We start from the raw sequence: 27,502 nt of genomic DNA on the forward strand, positions 1-27,502 counted from the left end.
AATAGACAGTTAAAAACCTAATTTAACTTCTAAGTAACTATTGAACTGACCCCTCACACTCTCAACAACACATCCTCCTGCCACCATGCCAACTCTATCCATTTCCCTCAGTTCCTGCTGGACCTAGCCCCCTTACCCATGCACCATACACACCTAGTACAACCTGCCTGACATTCCATCTCTATCACCCTCGAACTCCACTTACTTGGCACTTATTTATCTGGCACTTACCAACTAGCACCCTACTTATATGGCACCACTCACCCTCATCCTGCTGTCATACCTGATGACCCAACTTCCTTCTCCTTACACCTTCCTATCCTATCCATTTGCCATCCTACCCACTTGACACCCTACTTACCTTGCACTCATTCCTAACTACCTGCCTCTGTACCTACTTGGCACCCTACCCCCCCAACCACCTGGTATCCTGCTTACTTGGCACCCTAGACCTCACACTTTACTTTCCTGACATCCTAGCTTCCCAGGCACCCTAACCTCACACTTAGATTATGTGCTGACCTCTTCACAAGTGCTGCTGCCAGGGTGGCAGTCTGTGATGCTGCACTCTTAAATCACGGACTATGAGGAATAGGGCACGGTTTGCAGTATGAGTGACTTGTCAGAATGGAAGTATAACTCCACACTTCTGAAGGAGCCCTGATCAGATTCTTCTGTCAGAGACGCAAACGCTTCTTGTTCCATTAAAAACAAAGGAGTAGCAATCTGCTTGGGAATATCACTCCTGTGAAAATCTAGCCCAATATCAGAAAGAATAGACAATGGAGAAGATCTTAATATGGGCTGGCAGATCCTGTGTGGGTAGCAGTCCAGTAAAAAAGTCCTAAGAAATTATGATACAAAACCTGATAACTTTGACATGCTGGTCATTGTATAGCAGTGTTGGCTTGTTTATTGCTATGTTCTCAGTGCAATGGCTGATTCTGAGTAGTGGTTCCAGTGGCTGTGTACTTCTGCTAGCTAATTTCTTGCTAATTAGTATTAGCTAAGTAGTGTTAGTATATGTTTGTGAGTCGTTGGGAGAAAAAAAACCAGGAGAATATGAAAATTCTATGAACACTCTACTATGCATGCTAGAAATCAGAATTATTTGAGCTGAATGCAGTCATCAATTTGATTACTTAAATTAACCTAATGTAAAAGTTATATCCCACTTAGTCAGGCCGTAGAATATTGATCCCTCCAATGCTGGTTTTGCCATTTGTAACCAATGTTGAGTTTTCTTCAATCAGAAAACTTACTACTTACTTACCCCAATTTTTGCCATGATAGAGAACATGTCTGTTGTGCCAATAAAATGGGTAGAAATCCAAAATCCTAAGCCCTGTCCCCCAACATGACATTCCTCATTTTGGCAGATGCAGGCCATGTTTCAAACAAATACAGTTCCTGGAGGCAGCTTGCCGTTTAAATGCTATGCAGCCTCCACTGGAATTGAATTCTAGAGTCCCTGTTGTCTGGAACTAGGAGTGTGGAGATTGCATAGATAAGAGTAAGGTCCATTCTCAGTGCATTTTTTTCTGGATAACCAAGGTATCCCTTTGTAGAACTGGGATATCCATGCATGAATGGTCCTGGGACATATTGGGAGTAGGGGAGGGTTTGGGTTGTCAGGTATTCCTTGGGAGTGGGTACAAAGATTATTTGTGGGATGGAGCCAGGTGTCCTTTGGGCTGTTAACTGTGAAGAAGAAATTGTATAAATGGAACAAAACATAGGGAACTGTCCAACATGCGGAGACCTGTCAAGTGTGTCAGCCAGTGTCAACCTGGCAAGAAGTATCTAGAAGTATCAACAAGTGTTGACTTGCCAAGAAGTATCCACAAGTGTCAACATGCGTATTTATGAATACAAGTACCTTTCTCCATAAGCTGTAGACTGCAATACAAACATTTATGTGATGGAACTATATTTTTTCACCTATGTGTATCCACATGTACGTAATGCAGAATAAGTTGGCATGGTAGGTGAAAGAGGAAAGGGTGATGAAAGTAGACACAAAGTCGACATATGGATATGATAGCAAAGAGAATGGGTAGGGAATGTTAGGTTGCATGAATTGGCATGATAGAGACATTGTGAGTTCCATTAACATTTTGGAGGGGAAGGGCTTGGAGGAATGTTCTTTATTTATCCCTTTTGGACACTTAAGGTACCTTTTTTGATTTGATCCCTTTGGGGGAGGTAAGGTGCCCTTTGGGATTATGAAAAGGCATGCTTGTGCATTAAAAAAAAATGCATAAACTGGTGAAGTTGTGAAGAAACTGTCCAAAAGAAAAGTGTGGAGTAAAACAGTTAGTTCAGAATTTCCGGTCTGTTCACATAAAAATATTGTAGGATTTGTGCTGAATGACTTCTTTCCCACACTGTCATTTTCACAATTGAGCCCCTATTGATGGCAGCTCCAACTTTCTGATGACTTGAAATGTTTGTTAACATAAAGGATTAAGCATGTAAAATAAATGTCTGTTTACGTAAGACATTTAGGAGATCTTGTGGGGAGGTGGTAGTATTACTATCTCTAGACCAGGAGATCAAGGTTCAAGTACCACCTGCTCACAAAGTATGTTGTGAAATGTCCAAACAGATTTATTAAAAATAAAAACAGAAATTTCTGGAAAAGCTCAGCAGGTCTGGCAGCATCTGTGGAGAGAAATCAGGGTTAACGTTTTGAGTCCAGTACCCCTTCCTTAGAACACCCAGCCTCCAATTTCTCTCTACAAATGGTGCCAGACCTGCTGAGCTTTTCCAGAAAATTCTGTTTTTGTTTCTGATCTACAGCATCTGCAATTCTTTCAGTTTTGATTAAAAAAAAACTTTATTTTACACATTGAGTACTTGAGTTTGCTTTTATAAGCCATTGATTACTTTAAATTAAATACTAGCTTTCATAAGAGATTAGTTGAAGCAATTTCAATGTATTGGTTTTTTTTAGTGTCAATGAGAGTGTGTTTTTTTCTTCCGTTGTAATATCAGTAGACAGATGAATTTATTTTCTGTCAGGATGCATATGCTAGATAAAAGAAGAGTTACCATGGAGAGGAAAAGGGTGGGAAGTCAGGCTATAAATTGGTATTGAGTTGTTGTAGGGGCTACAAAGGACAACTGGGACAGTTGGAGGTGTATGGGGTTTATCACTATGGGAAATGGGCATTTTGGCATAGATTGACGCAAGGGTGATATGAGGGGTAGGTACAGGGGTATACTTTGGCATGGAGACTCAGGTGAGAGCAAGTGAGATATTTTATGCTTTAGTCTTTATTTAGAAAGATTGAACACACTGCCGGAGCTCCAAGGTAGGCGTTCTGCCCAGCTTGCCTCAGGAACTGGCACAACTCCCAATCACCCCCTTCCCCAGACCAAAAACCAGAAGTGTAGCTAGCCATTCATAAAGGATGCTTTTGAAAAGGATTTGAAGATTTATCCTGACTCTGCGGCCGACTTGAGAAGGGAAATCAGGGCCCTAACGTAAAATGTATGACCGTAAACAGCCAAATATTGATTAGTCTTTCCTTAGTTTCCTCATTTTAAAAAGGAATTTGTATATTGTTTATAGCCCAAACAACCCTTTGTGTTTTGTGTGTACAAAGCTACTGGGTGTTCAATTAAAAAGATTGTCAGAAGTAAAAGTGCTTTGTGGCGATTGGTAGTAGCTTCAAAACAGCGCAGGCTTGAGCTAAAATAGAATACACTGCACAAGAAAAGATCCAACTGTTCACTTTCCTGCAGTATTTTGCAATATTACCCTTAATTAAAAGGGATGGGCATATTGTAATTTTGCATTTTGCTTTTGGTGGTACACGCTTAGTCACTCATCAGCTAGTTGTAGAAAACAGGTAAACCCGTAAGTACTGTCCGCACGCAACTATTTGTGTGTGTGCTGTCATGTGCTATATGTGGTACCCTTAGTGGGAAAATCCTTTTAATTAGTGTGTACAACTATCTTACAATCCAGTTCATATCCCTTGAGAGCATTTGATTACCATAGATTTTATCGCAGAACTTGGCGCAGCTCCAGCCACAGCCTGGAATTTGTTAGTCTAATGGGGTGCAAAGTCTATTGATTGTGGTCTCCAGGGTAATAACCAAATAGAACAGGAGCAACAAGTCAATAACATTGTTGTTTCTACAAACTCTATTCACTTGTGGTGTTGGATTATTTTACAATGCAATGCATAGCCACTAGAAAATCAGTATGTCTGATATGCTGTACACAGTGCTGTGTGTGTGGATTTTAAAATTTTTTTTAAGATTGTCTGGAAAGGTAACAAAAGAATTGAAATCAAATGATTATGAAGTTGAAGTAAGGTAAAGCATTCTGGTGGACTCCAAAATCAAAGAGATTAAACCATGAAACATATCGCCGATAAAGTCTGAGTATTTTCCCCTCATGGGGAAAGACTGATGCTACAAAAGGAAATAATAAGACTCTACTTATGATTGGGTCTGTCTGCTTTTAATCTTCCAACTGTTCTGAAATGGTGGATTTGTATGTGACAAATAACATTAGATACTATTACTTGTGCCATATGTCATGGTTTGACTTTTCACATGTGGACTGTGCATAAAGAATGCTATTTGCTCTAGACTGATTTCTGTTGTAAGCAGTAGTGTCCATTTTTTGAAGAAGGGTCCCAACCCAAAACATCAGCTTTCCTGCTCCTCCGATGCTGCCTGGCCTGCTGTGTTCCTCCAGCTCCACACTGTGTTGTCTCTGACTCCAGCATCTGCAGTTCTTACTATCTCTGAGTAGTGCCCAAGTATTGTCCTATGGACAAATGCAGGCAACAAATTGAGTCCAATTCAGGGTTGCTTGGGTGTACTAGAGAACTAATGTTACGACTCCATAGGGGAAACCAACCTAGTCCATCCCATCCATAGCCCCATATAACTTCTGCCATGCTTCTCCGGAGGGAAAGGAAGAATCATCTTGCATTGATCTTGCCCACCCTCTGGCAGGGGTATGTTGGGGGAAAAAAAGATTGCAGTCCCATCCTGTCCAGGATGTGGAAAGAGATTAAAAAGAAAAAATGGAAAAATAATTAGAAAAATAACTTTAGGAAAAACGCATACGATGGAATCAGGGTATAAAACTTATAAATGTGTATTTTTTAATTTTAAAAACATTCCAAAGTTCCCGTTACGCTGTTGGGAAAATGGGGGTTGGTTGATCCTCTTCCAATTCTTATCAATCACCAATCCTTCTAATTAAAATTTTGATACAAGTCTGAATGTTACCAAATGATGTAGGTGGAGCTGACACTGCAGGCTCCAGGCTGACAGCAGCCTGTTTGAGTACACACAAATGCACATGCACGCATGGTCCACTAGTCTCAGCTGAAGACTGAGATTAACTATGCAATAAAATAAGTTTGGTTTTATATGTATGAACAGCAGACTTCATGATCACATCTAGTGAATGCACAAATTTTTATAACTTTGTTTGAATGCTAACATGAAAAAATGTCCTTCTGAATAGACTTCATTTGCAATTCCACAAGTTAGCAAGTTTTTCAGTTTAGATGGTGATTGTATACATAAAAATATAAGAAACAAAAAAAGTATTGCTATGTGTTTGATTTGGGGGTTTGTGCTTTGTTTAAACATTCAAAGCTCAAGCAAATATTTTTCTGAGAATTGCATAAAACTATAAAACGTGAATGTATAGACTATATTGATGATTATTTAGTTTTGCATAAATCAAAACAAAGCCAGGTACCTTCATAGTTTAATGTTGCATTATATAAAATGCAAATGGAATGCTCAAGTCAACTGTGAAATGGTAAAAATGTTCTACTTTAAATGCCATTGTTATGGCTTTGTCATTTTTGGTTGCCAAGTCTCAGTTACAGGTTGAATAAGTAATGCATTTTGTGGTCCTCGCTGGCTGTTCATGTATGTTAATGCTGTAATTCATTTATTAGCCAAAGGCAACCGTTCTGGCCTCATCAATGTCATTAAAGAAAACTAGCTTGTCATTTAGCTCACGACTTTGCACAACTTTCCTGTGCACAAATTGGCTATTGATGTAAGAGTGGGGGTTACAAATTCAGAACAGATTCATAGTTTATGAAACATTTGTATTTTCAGCCTTCCTGACAACTTGAAAGCCAATGTGTCAACGTAGGTTCTGCTACTTTGTTAGCAGGTGTCACGCTTAGCTTTTTATTGTATTTTTACTGCCATTTTACATTCCTTCTGATACAAGAAAATAGCCACAAAACAAAGGCCCAGACATTTATGAGAAACCTAACCAGATGCATCAGAAAGTATTCTATTTAAGGATAAATACTATTCCTGCAGAGTCCTTTCTCTCTATTAACACCATAAGTTAGCAGATGAGGTTATCAAATGGCAAGTTAGATGCTGGGCAGCTTCATTTCAAAAAAGATTTCTCTATCAACTGTAGGATTCTTATTAAAATATGTTAATAGTGTGTTTTCAATGCTTTCTGCATGTACCCTGGACACGACTAGGTAGCTAGTGCAGTAGGGCATTCTCCGTAGCCATGCCCCAAGTTCTAGAATTCTTTCTTTCAACTCTTTAGATATGTTTGCACATTGAATAAAATTATCCAAACATGAATTTGTCCTGGAAGTTAGATACTTCATTGTATTAAAAGTAATTTTTTTAGAGCCTATATTTTTACATTCAAGTTTCTAACCTCACAGTACCACCTCATTAGGTTAAAACAGCATGGAATGTAGCCAGAGATAGTAGGAATTGCAGATGCTGGAGAATCCGAGACAACAAGGTGCAGGGCTGGATGAACACAGCAGGCCAAGCAGCATCATAGGAGCAGAGAGGCTGACGTTTCGGGCCTAGACCCCATTTTGACCATTTTTGGCATCACTTTTGACTCATATCCAGCTAATCTCAGTTTGCATGGGCATGCCACAGACAATTTAATCATTTCTAAACTAGTGAGACAATCCACCAGGCTTCCAGGTTCTGTGTTACCGTTATTTGACTCCTGCTTCTTGTGTTTATGTCTGTGTTGGCATATATTTGAGCTAAAGTGTGATCTCTCCTATTGTCACTTAATCGGTCATAATTTGCTGTGTGGCTCACTCAAAAATCCAAGACCCATAGATAAGAAACCAAAGGCGGGCAGTGCCTGAGGATTCATACACCATGAGAAATTAAAGGTATGAAGCTGGTCAAAAAGGAAAGTAAAGGGTGATGACCAGGGGCAAATCTAAAATTTTAATTCAGATCCAGTTAATATGAACTGCAGAGATTACAGCAAAACCATATATGGAACTTTCCTTGATGCGAACTGGAGTCCATGAAGACCGATACTGAGGCTCCAGAGATTAAATTAGCAGTGATAGACAGACTTCTTCACAATATTTCATCAATGTTAGCCTCATACCAACCATATGGCCTGTAGAAAATTAAATCTACTCATAATGTCCATTCCTTCAAATTTAAAATATTTGAATCTACGAATTCCCCAATTAGCAGTTACACTGACCAAAGTAAAACTGTGCGTGCTTTAAAAATGAACAAAGTTCCAGATTCTCACCTCATCTTTTTGTTTATTCATCCACGGGATGAGGGCGTCACTGGCCAGGCAGTATTTTTTGCCCAGAGGGCTGTAAAGAGTCAACCATTTTGTTATGGGTCTGGAATTACATGTAGGGCAGATCAGGTAAGGGTGACAGTTTCCTTCCCTAAAGGACATTAATGAACCAAATGGGTTTTTCCTGACAATCAACAATGGATTCATGGTCATTGTTAGACTCTTAATTCCAGTTTTTTTAATTGAATTCAAATTCCACCATCTGCCGTGGCGGGATTCAAACCCAGGTTCCCACAACATTACATGGGTCTCTGGAATAACAGTCTAGTGAGGATACTACTAGGCCATCACCACCCCTTGGGTTTTCCTGAGTTAATTGATGTGCAGCGAAGACTTCAGTTTACAGATTGATCACTATGTTTCTGCACTAGCAAAGAGGAAGGCCGGAGTTCCCAGTGGATAATGATTAAGAACAGCATTGGACTATGCAGCGATGCTCTTTATTGCTTAAAAAGTCTGCCAAAATGTTGGACAGTTCCGTCATAGAGAATAATCCATTGAGCAAGCAGATGGCAGGTGCACCTCTGTGTAACCATTTCCTGCCTTGAAACAATGTGGGAATATATTTCATATTAATCCCAAAATTATGCAGAAAGGTGTAGTATACAGTGCATACCTCAGGGGTATTTGTTTTCCCATAATTGAACCATTTCACACCATCAGACTAAATTACTCACTGTATCACCCAGCTCTTAATTTCTGTGGTTGAGCATCACTTGACAACTTATTTTTAAAATATGAGGATATCTGTACTGGATCCAATCCAGACTATTTTTTTGATCTGATAAGATAAATTCCAAAATAGGTTCCTTCCTCAACAATGACATCCTAAATCCTCTAGGCACCTGAGAACTGCTGTGACAAAACTTGTTTCCTGATCCTTTGAGAGGATTTTTGCAAGTGCCCTGACAATACCCTTCATGTGAGGGAAAGAAACAGCACATGAGCTGAAACTCTTTAACAAGCAGCCTTCCATAATCGGCTAGAATAGAAACATTGGCTAGTTCCCTAGTGACCCTTCCCTTCAACTTTTTTGGCGAGCGCTTTGCTGAAGCCATGATTTCATATCATATTAAAATGTGAGCTGGGAAAATCTTCTCAAGCATTTGATTCCATATCCTTAGAAAAAGTGTCATGTAAGCTCAATGTCATATGGCACAGAGGTAGTGCAGTGCATGCCTGCTTTAGCTATTTCGTGATTATTGGGTACGCACAGATAAGACAATACCATGCTTCGTAAGAACCTGCCCCTGATGTTTAATGAATCAATTTCGTATTACTTTCTACCTCCTCAGACATTCCAGGCCCAGTAATAACTTTTGAGACCACATTTGTTAATTTATCAGCATTGGTAAAAGAGAAATATGCTGTCCAGTAGTACTTAGCATGCTGAAGTAGTCAATTAGTGACCCTGTCATTTCCCTATTGCTTGTGTGACCAATTCTAAGATGGAGAACTAGCACATGACAGATAAAGAATTGGGTAGGAATCACAATGGAGTTGATGCAAAGATGGACAAAGTGTGTAAACAATGCAGGAGGGGGGAATTTAACCCTAACTGTGAACAAGCAGAGTTGACTGTGGGTGGGTTCAAACTGAAAAGTAGAAAAATAAAAACGTTAAAAAAATTGATGCCTGAAAAACTCAAAATAATTTAGAGGAAATGTTAGCTGCCAACATGGATTTATTATAATGAGTAATCATGTCATCCTGTGTTATAATGTTCCCAGCTGTTTGTGTTTAAGTATCAGTAACAGTGAAGACTGTTCTCAGAATGTATATAACCCCATTAAATATAAAGGTAACTTTAGATCAGATCATACCTTCTGCCAAATGTGCTTGTTAAACTCCCCTCCCATCTGTTCTCTACTTACTTAGGTAGAGAATGCAATAAAACAAATATTGACTGTAGTTATCTACTAATGAATGCTGAGTTACTGCTCAAAGTACAGAATGAATCTTTGGAATTCACCATTGACCTCAGTTTTCAACTCTTGAGCACATCACTAAGTCAAAGAGTTGCCTGATGTGCAAAAGGAGTCAGTACTTGTAGATTATTAAAAAAATTCCCCATAGAACAATAAAATCATGGGTCAGCCATAAAGAAAGCTCTTCAACTCCATAGATTGCACTGATGCGAAATGGCTTTGCCTTTGCATTAACCCAAACTGTATAGTGTGCATTGGATGTAAAGTTCTCAAATTTAAGTTAGGATGTAGACTGTCTCCAGTTTGGCTTTGCACCAGAACTGCAACCACACAAATGACAGTTCAAAAAGTGTATAGGCAGCCAGTCGGTTAGGAACTTTTTAAAATTTTATTTCTAATCTTTTTAATGTTAACAAAGGACCAACTGTTCTATCAGCATGTTAACATTAAAATTCAACTGGCAGTCAGACGTTGGCCCACAGAGCTGTACATATTTGTGCCTGCATCCAAGCACTGAGCTCTATTTTATTTACCGAAGACGAGTGTTAACCCAGCAATTTAACCCTATCAGGCAGCTCCATGTGGTACTACTGCTGGTAGGATTTCACTAATGGTATCAAAAGAAACTATTGACATCCGCAAACTTGTTGTCTCGGATTCTCCAGCATCTGCAGTTCCTACTATCTCTGACTCAAATAGTAACCTCATCTTGGCACTTATAATCTTACCATTGGAATATATGATTAACTATATCACTGGACTATAATAAGAAAAAAATATGTGGTTCTCCGGAAAAGAGATTTCGTTATTTGTTCTGATTTCTCAGAATTGGTCTCCTGTGTACAATTCCTTTCACAGCTTTTGCCTTCAGGCAATACAACAGGATTGGTCATTTCTGTAATCCTTGAGGACAATATTTAAGATCACTTGCCCTCAACAGCTTTTTTTTGTCTTGGTTTGTAGGAAAATGCCTCTGTAACCTGAAAGGGTATTTGAATAATGTAATTCAACCAAACCTAGTGTGAGTATCAAATTTGGCACAACTGTTGAACAGATGCTGCAGTCACAGTGAATGTTGTGTATCTGCAGAAGCCACAAATATGAATTACAGCTGAAATGGTAAAACAAATAGTCAGACTGTTACGTGATAGCGTGATGTATCGGTGAATTAGAGCACAGCAAATCTTTGTACAGTAGCGTGACATGCACCTTTGCCAGCAGTGCACGTCCTCGCTGAATTCTTGAGCTCCACTATCAGGAAGGGTCACAAAGTACTGCAGAATTATGACCTCTAATGAGATTTCAATACTAGGAAAACAATAAAAATTTATGAACTGCACAGTTTCAGGGAGTAGTTGCATGGTTATTGTTACGCCCTTTCAGCAAACTTTGCGAGTTGAGATCCAGCTGTTCTGCAAGACAGCATGATTTTATTCTTAAGAATCTGGGAGACTGCATATGTAGTGTGTCAAGTATTTTCATATTTATTCTAATGGATTATTCCATTCATCATGCTGCATACCATTTCTCACTTTGTCACGCTTTCCACCACTTACTTAATTACAAGTCCAATTCAATCATTATTTAATTTTGTTTAAAGTTATTGATAACACTGCATAATGACTTGCCTCCTGTGTCCCCATTTACTTAGTTATTGGCCCTCTCTCACATTTTTAAGCTTCAATTTTTTTCCCCACCTTGGTATACATATCCTGCAATGATTAAATGAACCAGCAATGTATCAAAGTAGTAGACTGACTCACTAAGTTTGAATAAATCAAATCTCTTGGGATTTCCTGGGTTACGCCCTTATGAAATGTTTGCAGCATGTTGGACCGGTTGCATGCATTTCATCAAGTGATAGAGATTTGGTAAAGGAACATGGCACAAAGGTTGTGCAAGTGTGATGGGACAAGTTAGGAATGAGACAAAATATGCTGGTGAAGTGTTACTTCCTGTTTTGCTGATAACCTGTAAAATGTTCCATTAAAGGCAGTCTCTTGGCATATTATCCAACATTGAATCAGGCAAGAATTAGAAGTACTACAAGAAAGGAAGTAAATTTTGGTGTTTCTTTTGTTTAAACAATGTGTCAGTAAATAATGCCTATATAATAAGGTTCAGACTTGAAAATGGCTCAGATTCTATGCTCCATTAATCTGGGCTTCTCAAGTGCAAAGGGAGCACTTAATTCTGCTGGAAGCTGATGGAAAATTGCCCTTGACTTCAATGACATTTGTTGCAATATTTCAAGAGAACATCAGCCTTTGGTTTTGACTGCATAGACGAGAAAAATAGTTAGCAGAAAATTGGGCTCAATGGGAAAATGGGCATATAGGCTGAAATCTCAGTTCCTGCAGCAGTGTTGAACCTCTAGCCATGCCGTTAGCCAGATGGAGAAAGTACTCTATTATTCTGTTTTACTCTCTCCCTACTTTGCTCGTCTTCTTTGCCTCTACTGTCACATTTGTTAATTAGGCTTATCAAAATTGGTACTAATCTGAATATTTTCTGAAATTTTATTTAAAACGATTTTGGCCCTTTTACAAACACAATGCATCATCTGCAACAATGCAGGAACCAAACAAAGTGCTTGATGTGGCAACGCATACGTTACAACAATATTATAATAAGCACTATTTATTCAAGTCAATGCACATTATTTCCAAGGCCATGGTGTCTTGGAATGTCTTTAAGAAGTCACAGTATTTTGTGTATCTGTCACTTCATGTAATTTTTGAGGTAAGCTGGCAAGAACTGTTTCTGCCTTCGTAACATAATTCAAAAATGCTTCAATACTGTAGAAAGGAAAAGTATATATGTTATTTTGTTTGGTGGTTTTGAAGTGTAACACATTCAAAAAATTTTATTGCTTTAACTAATTTGCCACTTCGTGCAGGTCAAAGGTTGACTTTTTGAATAGATCAGAATTCCTCAAAAAGATAGGACCAGTAGGGAAGATTGTGGAAAAGAGTTTCACATCTGTTTTTATATGTAAGATTAAAGGAGAACAGGATTGCAAAAAGAAACGGCTGTATTTCTAACTTTCTTAGAAAGCAGAAAATTGCTTCAATTTTCTGAAACACTTTAAGCAGTTTGTGGAGCAATTTTATAAATCAAGCTCCTGGAATAAATGTTTGCATGTTCGAGAAGCATATATTGTCAATTTGGCTGTACCCATCACCTGACTTTCTGTCTATTATTTTGAAACGTTATGGGAAGACCAATTTGACTTGGCAGCCCCAATATTACTAGTGTAAAATACTGGGGATGCTGGAAATAATTAACAGGTGAGGTAGCATCTGTGGAGAGCGAAAGGGTTTATATTTCAGGCTGGTGACCCTGCAAGGGAAGTATGACCAGCATTTCTTGTTTTTTTTTGCCCTAACATTACCCTTCTTTGCAAGCGATAACTTGATTTTTCAAATTAGAAAGTATGTAGGAGCAATACTGCACCTTGAAACAGCTTGTTTCCATTTTGTATGCTCTTTTAAGGGGAAAGATAAATTAAAATAAAGGTACAAGTGGATTTTTGCTTAGTGCACACCTTCATGACTTTCTAAATGCCAATGATGTATTAGTTTGAAAATAACTAAACAGTCAAAATGTTCATTGGAAAGTAGACTGCACACATGGTTCCTATTAGTTGAGTGAGTAATGAGGACATCAGGTTTTGATCTCCAGACTGATCAGCAACGAGCTGCCTTGAACAGGACCGTCCATAGGAATGACCTTAACATCGTTTGGTTAAGGGATAATAACTGAGAACTCCAAAATTCACTGATGGGAAGTGCTTGATCAGATATTCTACTGACTATATCATGCTCATTACATTGAGAACAGCCACTTGAATTATCCAAAGGGTTGTAGTTCACAATCGAGCACTTTCAGGAATCTGACAAATGCAGAAGACTCATGGATAGAGTCAATAACCATAGAATCACTTAAGAATATGTTCAGCAGCCCAATTTGAAGGCTTCAGAAACAAAGAACAACAGAAATTGCTGTAAAGCTCAGCAGATCTGGCAGCACCTGTGGAGAGAAAGCAGAGTTAACGTTTTGAGGCTAATGACCTTTCTTTGGAGCCTCAGACAATGTTAAGAATCTATTTGGATGAGCAAACCAAGATGTAATGTGCAATGATTTTGTGTTCTTGTTAAGTAAGGACAAGTTTATCCTTCTGCAAGGTAGACTAGGAAAAGACAAACTCTACTAAAGTGCAAGTGAGCTCACTCTATTTATGCAACACTCTTACTTATGTTCACCTATATTGCAGTCAGGTTGCTGTTTCAAACTTGGTCAATGATTTATTTATTAGAGGAACCTTGAATAAAGTATTGTTAAAACATGAGCTTTGTTAAATATAGCCATTATTAATAGTCATCTCATTTGATTCTCGTCTGTGGAATTTGCTAATCTCATCTGTAGCATGAATAATACGCAACAGATTGGTGCAGCATCTTTGGTTTACGGATGGTGTCAGTAACCAAGAATCTCATCCATAACTGTTGCACCTCTCCTGGAAATGCTAGTTTGTGGACAGGAATGAGTTCAGTTTTGACTGAAATAAAACAAAGCAGTGCAGATGCTGGAGATCTGAAACAAACAAAGGCAGAAATCACTGGAGAAACTCGGCAGGTCTGCCAGCCTCTGTGGAGAGAAAGCAAAGTTAACAATTTGAGTCCAGTGACCCTTCTTCGGACCATTTCTCTCGCAATTTTTATTTTTGTTTCAGAACTAGTTTGGCTAGGCTGTGAAGTCCTTGATGACTGAGTAGTTACAGTCACTGCCGATGCTCATAATTGAACAATGGCTATTTTGCAATACAGAGGAAGGCAACTGTAATGTGGGACAGATTTCCTACTCCTATACCTGCAGCTATTGGATTGGGTGCAGGACATACAAGTACATTGAGTCAGTTTTCTCAAAGGTTGTGCAATTCTTAATTGTGTAGTAATTCTGCCAAGGTGATCCATTATTCAATGTAGGAACGGGAAAAAAATTGCTCAAAGTATTAACCGAAATTATGAAAATATTAACATTTAACATCAAATCAAATGTTAGATATACACAACTGGGTTCAAATGAATCTTTGAACACTATAAAGAGTGTAGGGGCATTCTTAAGAAAGAGGTCAAGAAGGCAAAGCGAGGATATGAGATAGCCTTGGCAAATAAGGTTAAGGATAATCCAAAGAGATTCTACAAGTATATTAAGAGCAAGAGAGCAACTAGAGAGAGAGTAGGGTCCATTAAAGATCAAAGAGGTCATCTTTGTGTTGAGGCTCAGGAGTTGGGAGAGATATTAAATGAATGTTTAGTGTCAGTTTTTTCTGTGGAGAAAGAAATGGAGGTTAGAGAACACATGGAAATAAATATTGATGTTTTGAGAAGAGTTCACATTACAGAGGAGGAAGTGCTAGAGGTTTTAGAACATGTAAAGGTGGATAAATCTCCAGGACCTAATCTAGTGTATCCCAGGACGTTGTGGGAAGTCAGAAAGGAAATTGCGGGGCCACTTGCAGAAACATTTGTATCATGTATAACTGCAGGTGAGGTGCCAATGACTAGAGAGTGGCTGATGTTGTGCCTTTGTTTAAGAAGAAATATAAGAAGAAGCAGGCTAGGTGGATTGGCCATGCTAAATTGTCTGTAGTGTTCAGGGATGTGTAGATTAGCTGGGTTAGAGGGGGATGGCTCTGGGTGGGATGCTCTGAGTGTCGGTGTGGACTTGTTGGGCCGAAGGGCCTGTTTCCACACTGTAGGGATTCTATTCTATTCTGAGCCTGGGAACTATAGACTTGTGAGTCTGACTTCAGTGGTGGGTAAGTTGTTGAACGTGATTCTGAAAGATAGGATTTATATGCATTTGGAGAGGCAGGCAATGATTAGGGATAGTCAGCATGGTTTTGTGAGAGGGAAATCTTAACTTAGAAACTTGATTGAGTTTTTTGAGGAAGTAACCAAGAAGACTGATGAGGGCGGAGCAGTAGATATTGTTTACCTAGACTTTAGTAAAGCCTTTGACAAGGTTCTGCATGGTAGACTAATCAATAAAGTTATATCGCAATGGATTCGGTGAGAGCTTGCCAATTAGATATAAAGTTGGCTTAACAGCAGGAGACAGGAAATGATGGTAGAGGTTTGTTTTTGGACTGGAAACCTGTGACCAGAGATGTTCCACAGGGATCTGTGCTGGGTCCATTTTTTTTTGATATAAAAGATTTAGATGAGAATATAGAAGGCATGGTTAGTACGTTTGCTGATGACACCAAAATTGGTGGTATAGTGGACAGTGAAGAAAGTTATCTAAGATCTCGATCAATTGGGTCAATGGGCTGATGAGTGGCAGATGGAGTTTAATTTGGATTAATGCGAGGTATTGCATTTAGGTAAAACAAACAAGACAGGACTCATACAATTAAAAGTTGGGATTTGGGTAGTGATGCATATCAGAGAGACCTAGGGGTTCAGGTACGTAATTCTTTGAAGCTTGCATCGCAGGTAGATAGGATGGATAAGAAGATGTTTATCACGCTTGCCTTCATTGCTCAGACCTTTGAGTATAGGAGTTTGGACATTACGTTGAGGTTGTATAAGACATTGGTGAGGCCTCTTCTGGAATACTGTGTCAAGTGATAGTCGCCCTGTTATAGGAAGGATATTGTTAAGCTGGAGAGGGTTCAGAAGCAATTTACCAGGATGTTGCCTGGAATGGAGGGTTTGAGTTATGAGAAACATCTGGATAGGCTGAGACTTTTCTCAGTGGAGCATTGGAGGTTGAAGGGTGATCTAGTAGAGGTTTATAAAATAATGAGGGGTATAGCTGAGGTGAATGGCAGGTGTATTTTCCCTCAGATGGGGAATTCTGAGAGTAGGGGACTAATTTTAAGGTGAGAGGAGAAAGATTTATGAAAGACATGAGGGGCAATTTTTTTACACAGAGTAGTTCATGTGTGGAATGAACTTTCAGAGGAAGCGATGGATGCTGGGTACAGCTACAAAGTTTAGAAGACATTTGGATAAGTACATGAATAAGAAATGTTTGGAGGGATATGGGCCAAGCAAAGGCAGGTGGGACTAGTTTATTTTGGGATTATGGTTGGCATGGACTGGTTGGACTGAAGGGTCTGCTTCTGTGCTGTATAATTCTATTCTGTGGGAAAAGAAGAATACTGTAAAAGGAAAAAAAATGAGCTTTGAATATTTCTTTCAATTCTATTAATATAATTGTCAATGTATAATTCATTGTAGTCTGTGTTGTTGACCTTAAGTTGCAGGCAGATAGACAGCATTGTTGTGGCTGTAGTTAGCCCCAGTTATTTACATCTGTAAAAATAGTACGTATGTACTGCAGAGGGCACATTCTGATTATTGTTCTGAGATTCAGGTCTAGATGGGGCAGAAACCTTCGTATCATCTGAGTAAACGCTGGGGAGACGCTGGGTTTATAGATCCAGCCAATCAGCATTGTGGCCATAGAAGCCACCCACCCGTCAGGTGCTGGGAGACTGCAGCTGCAAAATTTGCTGGAGGCAATTGCTGAAGTTCCCAGAAAATGCAGAGAACAGTTCTTAGCAAGATGTTTGTGTGTAAAGTGCCTTTCCACAAAAGATCCCAATTGTTCCACTGATGCCTGAGCAGATTATTAGCTGCAAAAACTGAAATATTTATGAAAGTTCGCTTAAAAAATGGTTTTGAAGCTCCTCTTTTCTTATATTTTGTAATGCTGCTGAATTTTTATTTGTTGTGTGTAATACATCATTTTCAATGCATTTGATCTGGAACAGAGTCGAAAAAAATGGGGTTTATATGTTTAAAGCTGACATTTTGATCCTTATTGCTGCTGCAGCAAAGAAGTATGATGTGTTGGTGCAATAGGAGTGCAAAAAAAATTGTTTTTAGGGGAAGCAGAAAAAACACATTCAAATACAACATTTCAAAGCTTAAAAAATGCAGTCTATAAACAACGGTTTGTTCCAATAATACTGTTGTATTCGACTTCCTTTAGTAACACAGCAATCTGTCTATTTTGCCTGCTCACATGGATACATCACTAGCCTCGTCAATAGGAATTATTTTCTTTCTTTGCGCCAAACTGTGAAAGGTTGGATGAGGCAGCACAGATTCTTTGACCAGACTGGACCTAGCAGATTCAATAGCATTATTTCCCTCCTCAGATCCAACTTTGAGAGATTTAGAGCCATCAAAATTTTTATCCCTGCTATTTTGGAAAAAAAAATGCCGACCAATCACAAGGGGATATTTGTCCTCAGCAAGGTCTCCAGCAACAGGCTACAAAGATTACCACGGGAAGAACCTACAGTGGATGTTCTTTATTACAAATCTCTAAATTACATGGAAGTTTTTCTGTGCCAATAAATTAGAAAGGGAAACAGAACCCAGTTCTTCAACATTAGCACTTGTGAAAAGACAGCATAAGCTGAAAAACAGCTTATGCTCTTTATCTACTTTGGACACTCAGTTAGGTCACATTAAAAATGCAGTCATTTCTCACTGTGGGTAAATCAGGCATGGCCACAAACACATTTTTTTATGTTAATATTGAAATTCACTTTTATTTAAAGGAAGTCAGGTGGCCTCTTAAAAGCTGTAATCACATTTTGTCACATCAATTTGATTGAATTCTTCTGCTTTTAAAAGAACAGATTTATTATCTATTTAAATATAAATTTGCAATGCGTAAACACTAGTTAATCACCGCCCACCCTGACCCCAGCCCACCCAGTCCATTCCCCACCAGTTTCCTGATAGGAAATTGTTTCTTTTAAAACTGTCAACTGTCAAGAATCAGTTCTCCAAAAAAATTGAGTCTTGCTGGTCTGTCAAAATTATCAGGTTAAACTGATATAGGATAGTTTTGATCCCACTTTACTGTGATTTTATATGTTTTATTAGAGTTACAAAAAATTTCCACGTCTCTCACAATCCTTCAATTGTGATTAGTGTCACTGGCCTTGAGTAACTTCATGTCTAAGGCCATCATCACCCCCTCCTTCCAACTCCCCAGTGAATGAAAAGTCACAGGTCAAGTCTTTCAGTAAATAGTCTGTACTTTATCTCACAAAGCTCAGAATAAAATGACCATCAGGACAATAACGTCAGCACACCTTGCTCTTTCTCGGTCAAAGCTTGGCTGGCAGCTGCGATATTGCCACATGGAATCAATTTAGATATAAAGCTTCTTTGCAAAGTGTACTTAAAAAGTTTCTGTTTTAACTCTGCCCATCTTTTTTGTCTGTACTGCAAAATCTGCAGACAGCTTTAAATTAGAAAGCTGCAAACAAACATCAAGAATTGTCATTTAGCTGTATCAGGGTCTCCAAGAACCATGAACCATAGTTTGTAATGCAATGCAAGGCAAAAAAAAATTGCAAATTTTAAAATAAAGTAAAAGTTATGGCTTGTAAATAATGACTTTGTGATTCAAAGATTTCAAATGTAGGCCATTTTGAGTAAGTTGCTGAGTAAAGCCAATTGTGTGCAGCCAAACTGAGCAATGTTTATTTCCACGTCCTTTTTTTTCACACAAGAAAGTGTTTCAATATGCCATTAATTTAGAGAATGAAATTTCTTTTTGGCAATTTTTGTGAGATATGTCTTAGGCCTCCCTCTTAACCCTTGGACTGTCTCACCTTTTATTAAGGTACGCTCTTGGAGGAATGATGGCTTTTAGTTTGAAGTGTCCAGTTTGTTTCCATGTATAGGGAAATTCCATGGAATTCTGATACAACATTTAGAATATGCCTAGAATAGAAATTCTTGTAATTCATGCAGCCAGACGTCATATTTATGCCTTATGCCCAACGTCTGTTGATGGGCCTAACTTTTTTTCTTTTGTGGACATCTAATAGCATCTGCTTTAGGTAAACTTCACCCTACAACTCAAATTGTAAGTTGATAATACCATCAGCAAGGCATCAGGGTTTCTCCCTAACTAATGAGAGTAGAAGACTGGGAAATTAAGCAGTGGAATAACTGAGAAGGGGGCTGAATTATAAATGGGTGAATTCAATGTTACAGTAGGTACAGAAAGAGACAGAAAGAAACAATGGTTTGTGAGAGTAATAGAAACTACAGAGGAAAGCTAAGGGAAAAAGAGTAAACATTTTTAATTTTACATGTTTAAGCTCTCCAAAAACAATTTGCAGACTAAAGGAATAAGATTCTTCATTTTTATAATAGTTTTCCATACTAAAGTGATTGATTAGTGACCATCAACAATGATCAAACTATTAAAATCGTATTTCCACTACTAATCACAAGGCCTAACTATTTGTGTTAGGTTTAGTTTGTATCTACCACACAGCGCAGCAATTTTGGGATATTACGTACACATCAGTGTGGGGGAGGGGAGCTATAGTGATAATGCCTCTGGTTCAGAACAATCATGTTCAAGTCCTGTTTGCTTCATAGATGTATAGTAACATTTCTGAACAGGTTGACTAGAAAATACCTATATACATCAGCGGTGAAACAGTGAGACATATTTTTCGGAGCTAAAATAGAACAATGTAACTTGGATAGCATCTTTTGGACGCTCATATTTAACAATGCATCTGCTCCTCATGTGAAGTTACATTACAATTATGCATAAATAATGCTGAACTCCATTAGTTTGAACAGGATCCAAATATTTTCACCTTTTAAATTCATCGTAAGTTGCCAGCTCATCCGTGCCATCCCACCACCACAGGGGTGTAGAATTAAAACCTGTGAAATGTTATAAAAGCAAATTGTTGGGATAAATTTCTAAAGCATATCTGACCCATGGGATAACATTTTGTATGTTGCTGGCAGCAACACAACAGAAGCCTTAAACTTAAACAAATAGCAGCCAAGACCAAACACTAGAACAGGTGAATGCCAGAAACATAATGAATGGAAGAATCGTGGCATCTAACACTGATTTGATTTGTGATGTGCCGTTTTGGACCTCAGAGTTCAAGTTAACACACTCCCAGCCAAACATTTTAACTGCACAAGGGGCCTGCTAAGCATCCAAACTCTTTAAGTGTGGTGGTTTTGTTACATTTGCAGAGTTAGCAAAAGTGCTGTATTGTGTTATTGGAGGAGTTTTGCAAGTTTTTTTCTTTTTCAGACTGTGACACTAGGTCATGACAAGAAGATCAGAGGCGTTGTTTCGACTATAGGGAGAAAACCTCCTTAAATTGTCATCTCCCTTATGGCACCCCCACTCCCCACCACCCACCACCACCATAAGAAAATTAGAACAATGGGCAAGTTAACCACTTGATCCCTCCAAGCCTGCATCGCCGTGCAATAAGGTTATAGCTGATTTGAATTGTTACCTTAACACATGGCATCAGGCATTGAGAAGACACCATTGGGGAAGAAGAGGCAGGAAGGGGATATCCAGGATGCCTTCGCTAAGGCTGAGCTGCCCATGAGTCGGCACAAAAGTTCTTCCTCTAAGATATTGTCCCAACATTTCAACTCTTCTGTTGTTTCAAAATACCCCACCTTTCATTCCTTTTCTGTGCGTCAACATAGCATTCTCGCAGTCAAAACACTTAGAATAATTTATACAAAACTAAACAAATCATCTTTTGTGCAGTCCCTTAGTGTTTCTGTTCTGCATGGCTTTGAGTGTCTGAGTGTCACTGTGTGATGCTGTCCTAGTGTGTGCACTGTAAATGGTGAAAGACTGCTGACTTCCATTGATGGAGACTTTGGTGGATGACCTCAAGCTGCAAGGCACTTAGAAAGCCTGGTTTCGGATTGTACCTCCGGTTGGGCAGCAGCAATCTGGTCTGGCTGGCAAGCACCAGCCAAGTGCACCGCCAGAGTGGCCCTTTTTGAGGTTGTCTTGCAGCACTGCTGTCGAGAACCCCAGGCTAGAGACCTGGTACTAACTTCCTCCTCCCATTCCCTGCAGAGCATATGATTCGACACCTAGTGAGGAAACTTTGTGCCTTTCCACCTCCTGAATGAATGAACCTCCTATTGATAAATCAGAAAACCTAGAAGCTTTCTCTATTCAATGTTTCACCACTTCTTTTGTTTCTCTCCAAGTCTTCCTCAGACAGTCTGCAGAATCTTCAATACGTTGAGTGCAATTTTCCTTTGAAGAGGACAGGCTGCCTTTAACAGATATAGTTGAAACACACACTAAGTGGGCACACTGCTGAGCCCCTCTTAGACTGTGCAGTCAGCCAGCAGCATGTTCCATGCCAGTCTGCAACCTGGAATGATTTGGATGAGGAGTCAGTACACAGTTTTTATTCACTGCCTATTTCAATAATGATGGTTATGGGTTGGTCATACAACTGCACATCCTCCTTCCCTTCCCACTCACACAGCCATTTTAAAGAAATAGAGAAATGAGAGGTTTTCCCCAGCAGTTGACCATCTGTACTCTTGACCAATTCTAATCTTGAAGTGCACAAGAGACTATTACCTCTTCTTCTTTGCCGCAGCCCCCACCCACCACTACCCTACCCCTATCTGTGAAATAACATTAAATTCTTTGCTTAATGCATTTTCTCACATTGAGAAACACAAATTCATGTCCAGGTTTTTAGGAGACAGAAAACATGCTGAGCTTTTCAGTTTACAGTTTGCGCCTTGCCCTTTTGCAGAGGACGTATACCATCTATACATCTCATTCTACCTGCCTTTGAGAGTAGATTTTACAAACTTTTACCAAAGCTGCTGAGGTGGATTAGCACGTTTGTGTCAAGTGCTGGCTGCTCCTTTGATAATTGGCATACTTGGTAATCAAACTAGTTGTGAGTATACGGATGTGCCTTGTCATTTTCCTCTGTGCTCGTCTGCTACAATATTCTGAAGGTTTTGTTGATTTATTCTGGCAAAAAAAGTTGACTTCTGTTATGTCAACCATCCATGGCATTCAATTGAACCGATGATACAGAGGAATGCGAAGCATGTGTACCTCAATAAGCAATCCAGTTGTGGTCAGGATTTTGAAGCCATCTAAGAGGCAAGGCTTGTTGCCTATAGAGCATCCTGAAGAAGCAATTAGTGGTTCTCATTTATGCTATAGTAGAAATATTAATATGGAATGAAGACAAATAGTAAAATATGAAGTCCACATTTAATTAAGCCTGCGCAATCTCCTTTATCTATCCATTGTTATAATTGTGACAATTTCAAGTCCCTTCAAAAGCAGATTCTTAATGGTGTGACTACAAGGCTATAGGCATATAGATGGTCCTTGTAGAAGAGTGAAGAAAAGTAAATGAAATAGTTTAACGGGAAATGAATCAAAAGTTTGATGCTGTGAAGAAGCATCCTTCTATTAATGACACAATGTGAAGACTCCATTTTTAAAAAAAGTTATTGTCTACAGATAGCATTTTCACCATATAGTATTTAATTAGCACAACTTTAAAATTTTTTAATTAACGTGTTGCAAGGCAAAGCAGACATATTTTCTCTAAGTATTCAAATTTTTATACAGAGCTCTTTTTTAAAAAAGGTAAAAAAAGTTTCCTTCATTATTTTAATAAGATATTTAACGTTCTGCTGATTTTAACCTTAATTATGTTTATGGAATACTTTTAGTGTGTATTGTAGTTTATTGTACATTTTGTACTCTGCAACATTAAGGCAAAAGTAGATATGCCAAATCAAAAAGAGTACGAGAATAAGGTGGTAAAAAGGTCAATCAATAAGAAAGAAAGACTGAGTTCATACAAAATATTTACATCTGGTAAACATGCTATTGTTGTTCTCTAGATTAACTTAATTCAAACTGTTTTGTGATGTTTTGTTGTGTAATGTTTTGTGAAATCGTACCATTCTTTGAATTACCTAAAATACCAAATGAAAGAAAATGCCACTGTTAATCTGTATATCCTTCATCACTTGTATCTATTTATTTACCTGCTGTAACTAAGGTAACAAAATAATCTTGGTTATGTTTCTGAATCACGTCTGCATATTGTTCTTTAAAACATACATGTTATACTTCCAGAATTCCCTTGTACAGAAGCAAAAGTATTCATACTTAGTTTTTGTATACAAGAAAAGACAGTACCAAAAAAATCCTTGAAGCCTTGTAAGGAAATAGTTATGTCCAGGGGAGGTTTTTGTGCAGTTTGATACACTTGAAAGCTGCATGTGTAAGGTAGTAACAGGGAAACTGAAGCTTTAATGGAGCAATGCTTCCTCTGTTTTCGTTCTTTTCAACTCGTGGTTTGGTTCTAGGAATCCTTTTCCTGAAAACATTGACAATACACCAGGTCTGCAGGCAGGTTTCATTATGCTGAAAGCTAAGAACATTTACACATTTCCTTTGTTGTTTCTGTGGTCTGGGTACTGGCTAGCATTGGGGGTTGCTGAAGGTTTCTCTGTTGATCCTTGCTGGCAGCAGTCATCAGATAGCAAGATGGATCCAGCGCTTGCAGTGAGTGATGAATGGCGACAGAGGTGGTCATTCATCTCCTGCTTAGAATGTGGACAAAAACTAAAGCAGTTTTGCGGAAGACATGTCAGCAAATGTGATAATTTTGTAACCTGTCAGTAGGATAGAGAGCAGCCCCTTTGGAGTGTCGGGAGGAGAGTATTACTGATTTGACATGTATCATTTGCAATCAGCTCTACATTTTGCTTGTTTGTGAAAAGTTATGCCTTTCACGTATTTTTCATTTGGTTCATTTGTAAATAGAAGACATTAAGAACTAAAAGCAGAAAATGCAGGAAGTGCACAGCAGGTTTATCAGCAATAGTAAAGAGAAAAGACAGATTAATATTTAAGGTGTGTAGGCCTTTGATCAAAACTGTTCTGCCAAAGGTTCCACACCTGAAACGTTAACCTGACTTTAATCTTTTCAAATGATGGCCCAGACCTGCTATGTATTTCCAGCATCTTCTGGTTTTATTAAAGGATTTCAGCACGTGCAAATTTTTCTTTCTTTTGTATCCCTACTGGGTAGTTAAGAATTTGACATCCATTTAATTGACAATAATTGGATGCCTGGCATCTTTGTGTACTTTTTTTCAAGAAGTGCAATATACTAGTGGATGTGTGTTTCGGCTGTTTGTTTAATGTTCACTTTGAAAGTAATTTTCAAACCGTCGCTATAAACAGGAGCTCGCTGTGTTCTGCAAACAGCAGGAATTAAATCCAATATGTGTATTTTCATGTAGAAATGTAAAGGTATAAATGTGCTGCTATTTGATATCCCAAGCTTCAATACTATTCAGTAGTTACATCTACATGAGCACCTTCAGTCTGCATATTATGACATCTTTGATCACTAGAGTTAGCTGAATAAGGATTTTATGTGTTGCAAATTCTAATGTTTTTACTTTTTTTCTTGTTTCCTCCCTCCTGTTCCCTCTTCTAAATTCCTTGTCTAGGATTATCCAGAACCGGATCCTCATGTTTATCCTGGGTGCCATCATTCTTCTCACCATTGTGCTGGCCATTTATTTTGCTGTCACAGGCCACTGATACGTCTCTATTCTTCTGTGATTAATAACGACAAACTGCTTGTTCAGTGTAATTAGGACAAATTGGTCACATGAATCATCTTCTTGCACTGACAGATTCTTCTCTACTGCGCATTAACACCCAGTGCAAGCCAGGCAAAAATGTCTTTTATTTGTATCATTGTTTGCTTATTTCTTTTTGTTGTTGTTGAGAAGGTGACTTTAGTGAAACTGGGATTGTGAGGAGTTACTGCATGTTCAGTGCTGGTCGAAGGGAAGTAGAATCATTTCAAGTCCTGTTGTGATGGGATTGTATGTTGGTGTGCTACAGACCTTTGTGTATGTGTGTACAATCTGTCAACAGCTTGCAGGTTATATCTACAGAGGATAAATGATGGGGAACTGTGGTTAACTAAAAAATAAGACATAGAATGACGCCCTGACATGCACAACTCCCAAGTCCAAAGAGCAAGTAGATTGCTTAATTCCTGATGTCATATTGATTTAGATTTTAAGTACACACCTAATTAATGATTGTGACACTCCCTCTCCCACAAGTGCATCATGTAACATGAAGGAAAATGCAGTCAAATATTTAAAATAAAATTGGAAATAAATCACTAACCCACAGGTCTTACTTGCAGTAATAAAGTGCAATATAATTAAAAGATGCTAAATTGCAATTAAAAAAAAATTAGAAATGTACATTGGCATTCAAAGCACTGCTACTACAATTTTAAATGCTTCATATAAAGACAAAAAACCCAGAGCATGCCTGACGTCAGTTCATAGCTACACGATGAAGAGCATTTGATATTCTGTTTAAGGCAGGCTGAATTGTCTTATTTTGGAACTGGCTTGGTGGGGGGCTTTCTTTGCTTTTGCTTCAGAGCTGAGAGCTTCAAAGGCTGAAATTAATAGTGAACAAAATTGTGCAGATCTAACCATCCCATGTGGGTAGAACCCATTGAGGTTATCATTATCTTAAATTCCACCAATTCAACAAACCTCATCAGATAATGACCTCTATAGTTTTTTATTACCATGGCAGCACAGATTGTCAACCCAACAGAAAAAAAATTGCATTCTTCACAATACTTTTTTTTCCTCTCCATTTTTTTAAAACCTGTCAGATCATTTCAGTATTTCAAACCTGAAGAAAACAGCCTGCCTGGAAATGTATTTGAAGTTGTAATAGTGTCAAAAAGTCACGGTTGACTGACAGATGTCAGTCCCAGTGGACCTCATTAAATCATAAAAACTTGACAAGGAAATAATTGTGCATCACCAACAACCTGGCTGCTGTTTAAACATTTTATTTTGTTTCATTATTAGGATCAACTATTTTGTTCATTAAGAAATTGCATTAAACAACAGTTTTGTGGCTAATGATCTGTTCTGGGTTTATGTCTGTTTTCTTTAAACATCAGCTGCGTCATGTGGTTTCTTTGCAGTCGTGCTATCATCTGGCAGAGATCCACCACTCAGAGCTGCGGGTGCCATTGGAATATAAAATGGATTATTCATTACCAACCTCCTTGCGACTTATTTGGTTTCATGTAGCGGTTGAGGGTTTCGCTGTCTTCTGTGGAAAAGATGAAAACTTGTCAAAAATAGGTTATATCTTATTCTCGGGGCAACAAAATCAGTGGGTACACACATGCTTCAATGTTTAATGAATGCAGATTTTAACCCCTTTACATGACTTTGACTGTGAGCTCTGCATCGACAAAGAAACCTCACTTTAAGAAAGAACTGGTAGTTAATTGGCAATCTGGAAGTGTGTCATGATTTATAAATTACTGCTAACTTTAGGTTATATTTTCTAATAATGAGATATATCAAAAAATCCATACATATTCATGCACTTACATTTCCACACATATTTAAAAAAAGCAGGCTTAATTATGTGTGAATTTTGGCATTATTGTAATGACCATTTGCAGTTGAACGTTTTCTGGGCATTTATTTATTCAATCGATTTTGTACAAAGATCTATGGAATCTGCCTTTATGTTTGCTTTCTCCTTGGTGTTTCACATTAGATGTATGGAATGTGTACTTTATTTAATATATCAATTACAGTGTTACATTCCAAAAAAAATGAAGTGTTTGTGTCGCTTTTCTTCCTGCTTTATACTGAGTGATCACATTTCAAAGCCTGCTCTGTATGATACCTTAAGTGTTTTTTTTCTTCAAATTCAAGGATTTTGATAACCCAAGTGGATATATGCTGTCTATTGATTTTTTTTTACAATGACTCCTGGATAACCTATTTTCTCATTCATTTTTAAAGTGAACTCATGAGATTTTAAAGCAATTCTGCCCAGACTCTGAAAATCAAAATCCCTCTTTGACCCCTGAAATTCTAATCCCAGCATAGATCACAGTTGTTGAATATTATCTTTTTACAAAGCTGGTAAAACAAAAATGTCCAAATCACTAGATACAGTAGGTCATGACTATGACTCTAATTAGTAATGCAAAGGATCATTCTTTATTATTTAAATACATCAAAAATGATACTGT

General features: G+C 38.3%; 1 protein-coding gene across 3 annotated transcripts in view; it reads left to right on the forward strand.

Annotated features, from left to right (window-relative positions):
- Positions 1–27,077, forward strand: part of vti1a (vesicle transport through interaction with t-SNAREs 1A) — a 308,155-nt gene extending 281,078 nt beyond the window's left edge. The window contains exon 8 of one of the 3 annotated variants that reach the window (XM_048608726.1): positions 24,903–27,077. In XM_048608726.1, the coding sequence (XP_048464683.1) occupies positions 24,903–24,996 (94 nt within the window). In that variant the 3' untranslated portion in view covers positions 24,997–27,077. The remainder of the gene's footprint in view (positions 1–24,902) is intronic. The other 2 variants (XM_048608727.1, XM_048608728.1) reach the window with 2 other exon arrangements.
- Positions 27,078–27,502: the final 425 nt, after the last annotated feature.

Source organism: Rhincodon typus, chromosome 20 (assembly GCF_021869965.1).
Source record: "Rhincodon typus isolate 14 chromosome 20, sRhiTyp1.1, whole genome shotgun sequence".
NCBI classification, from domain to species: domain Eukaryota; kingdom Metazoa; phylum Chordata; class Chondrichthyes; order Orectolobiformes; family Rhincodontidae; genus Rhincodon; species Rhincodon typus.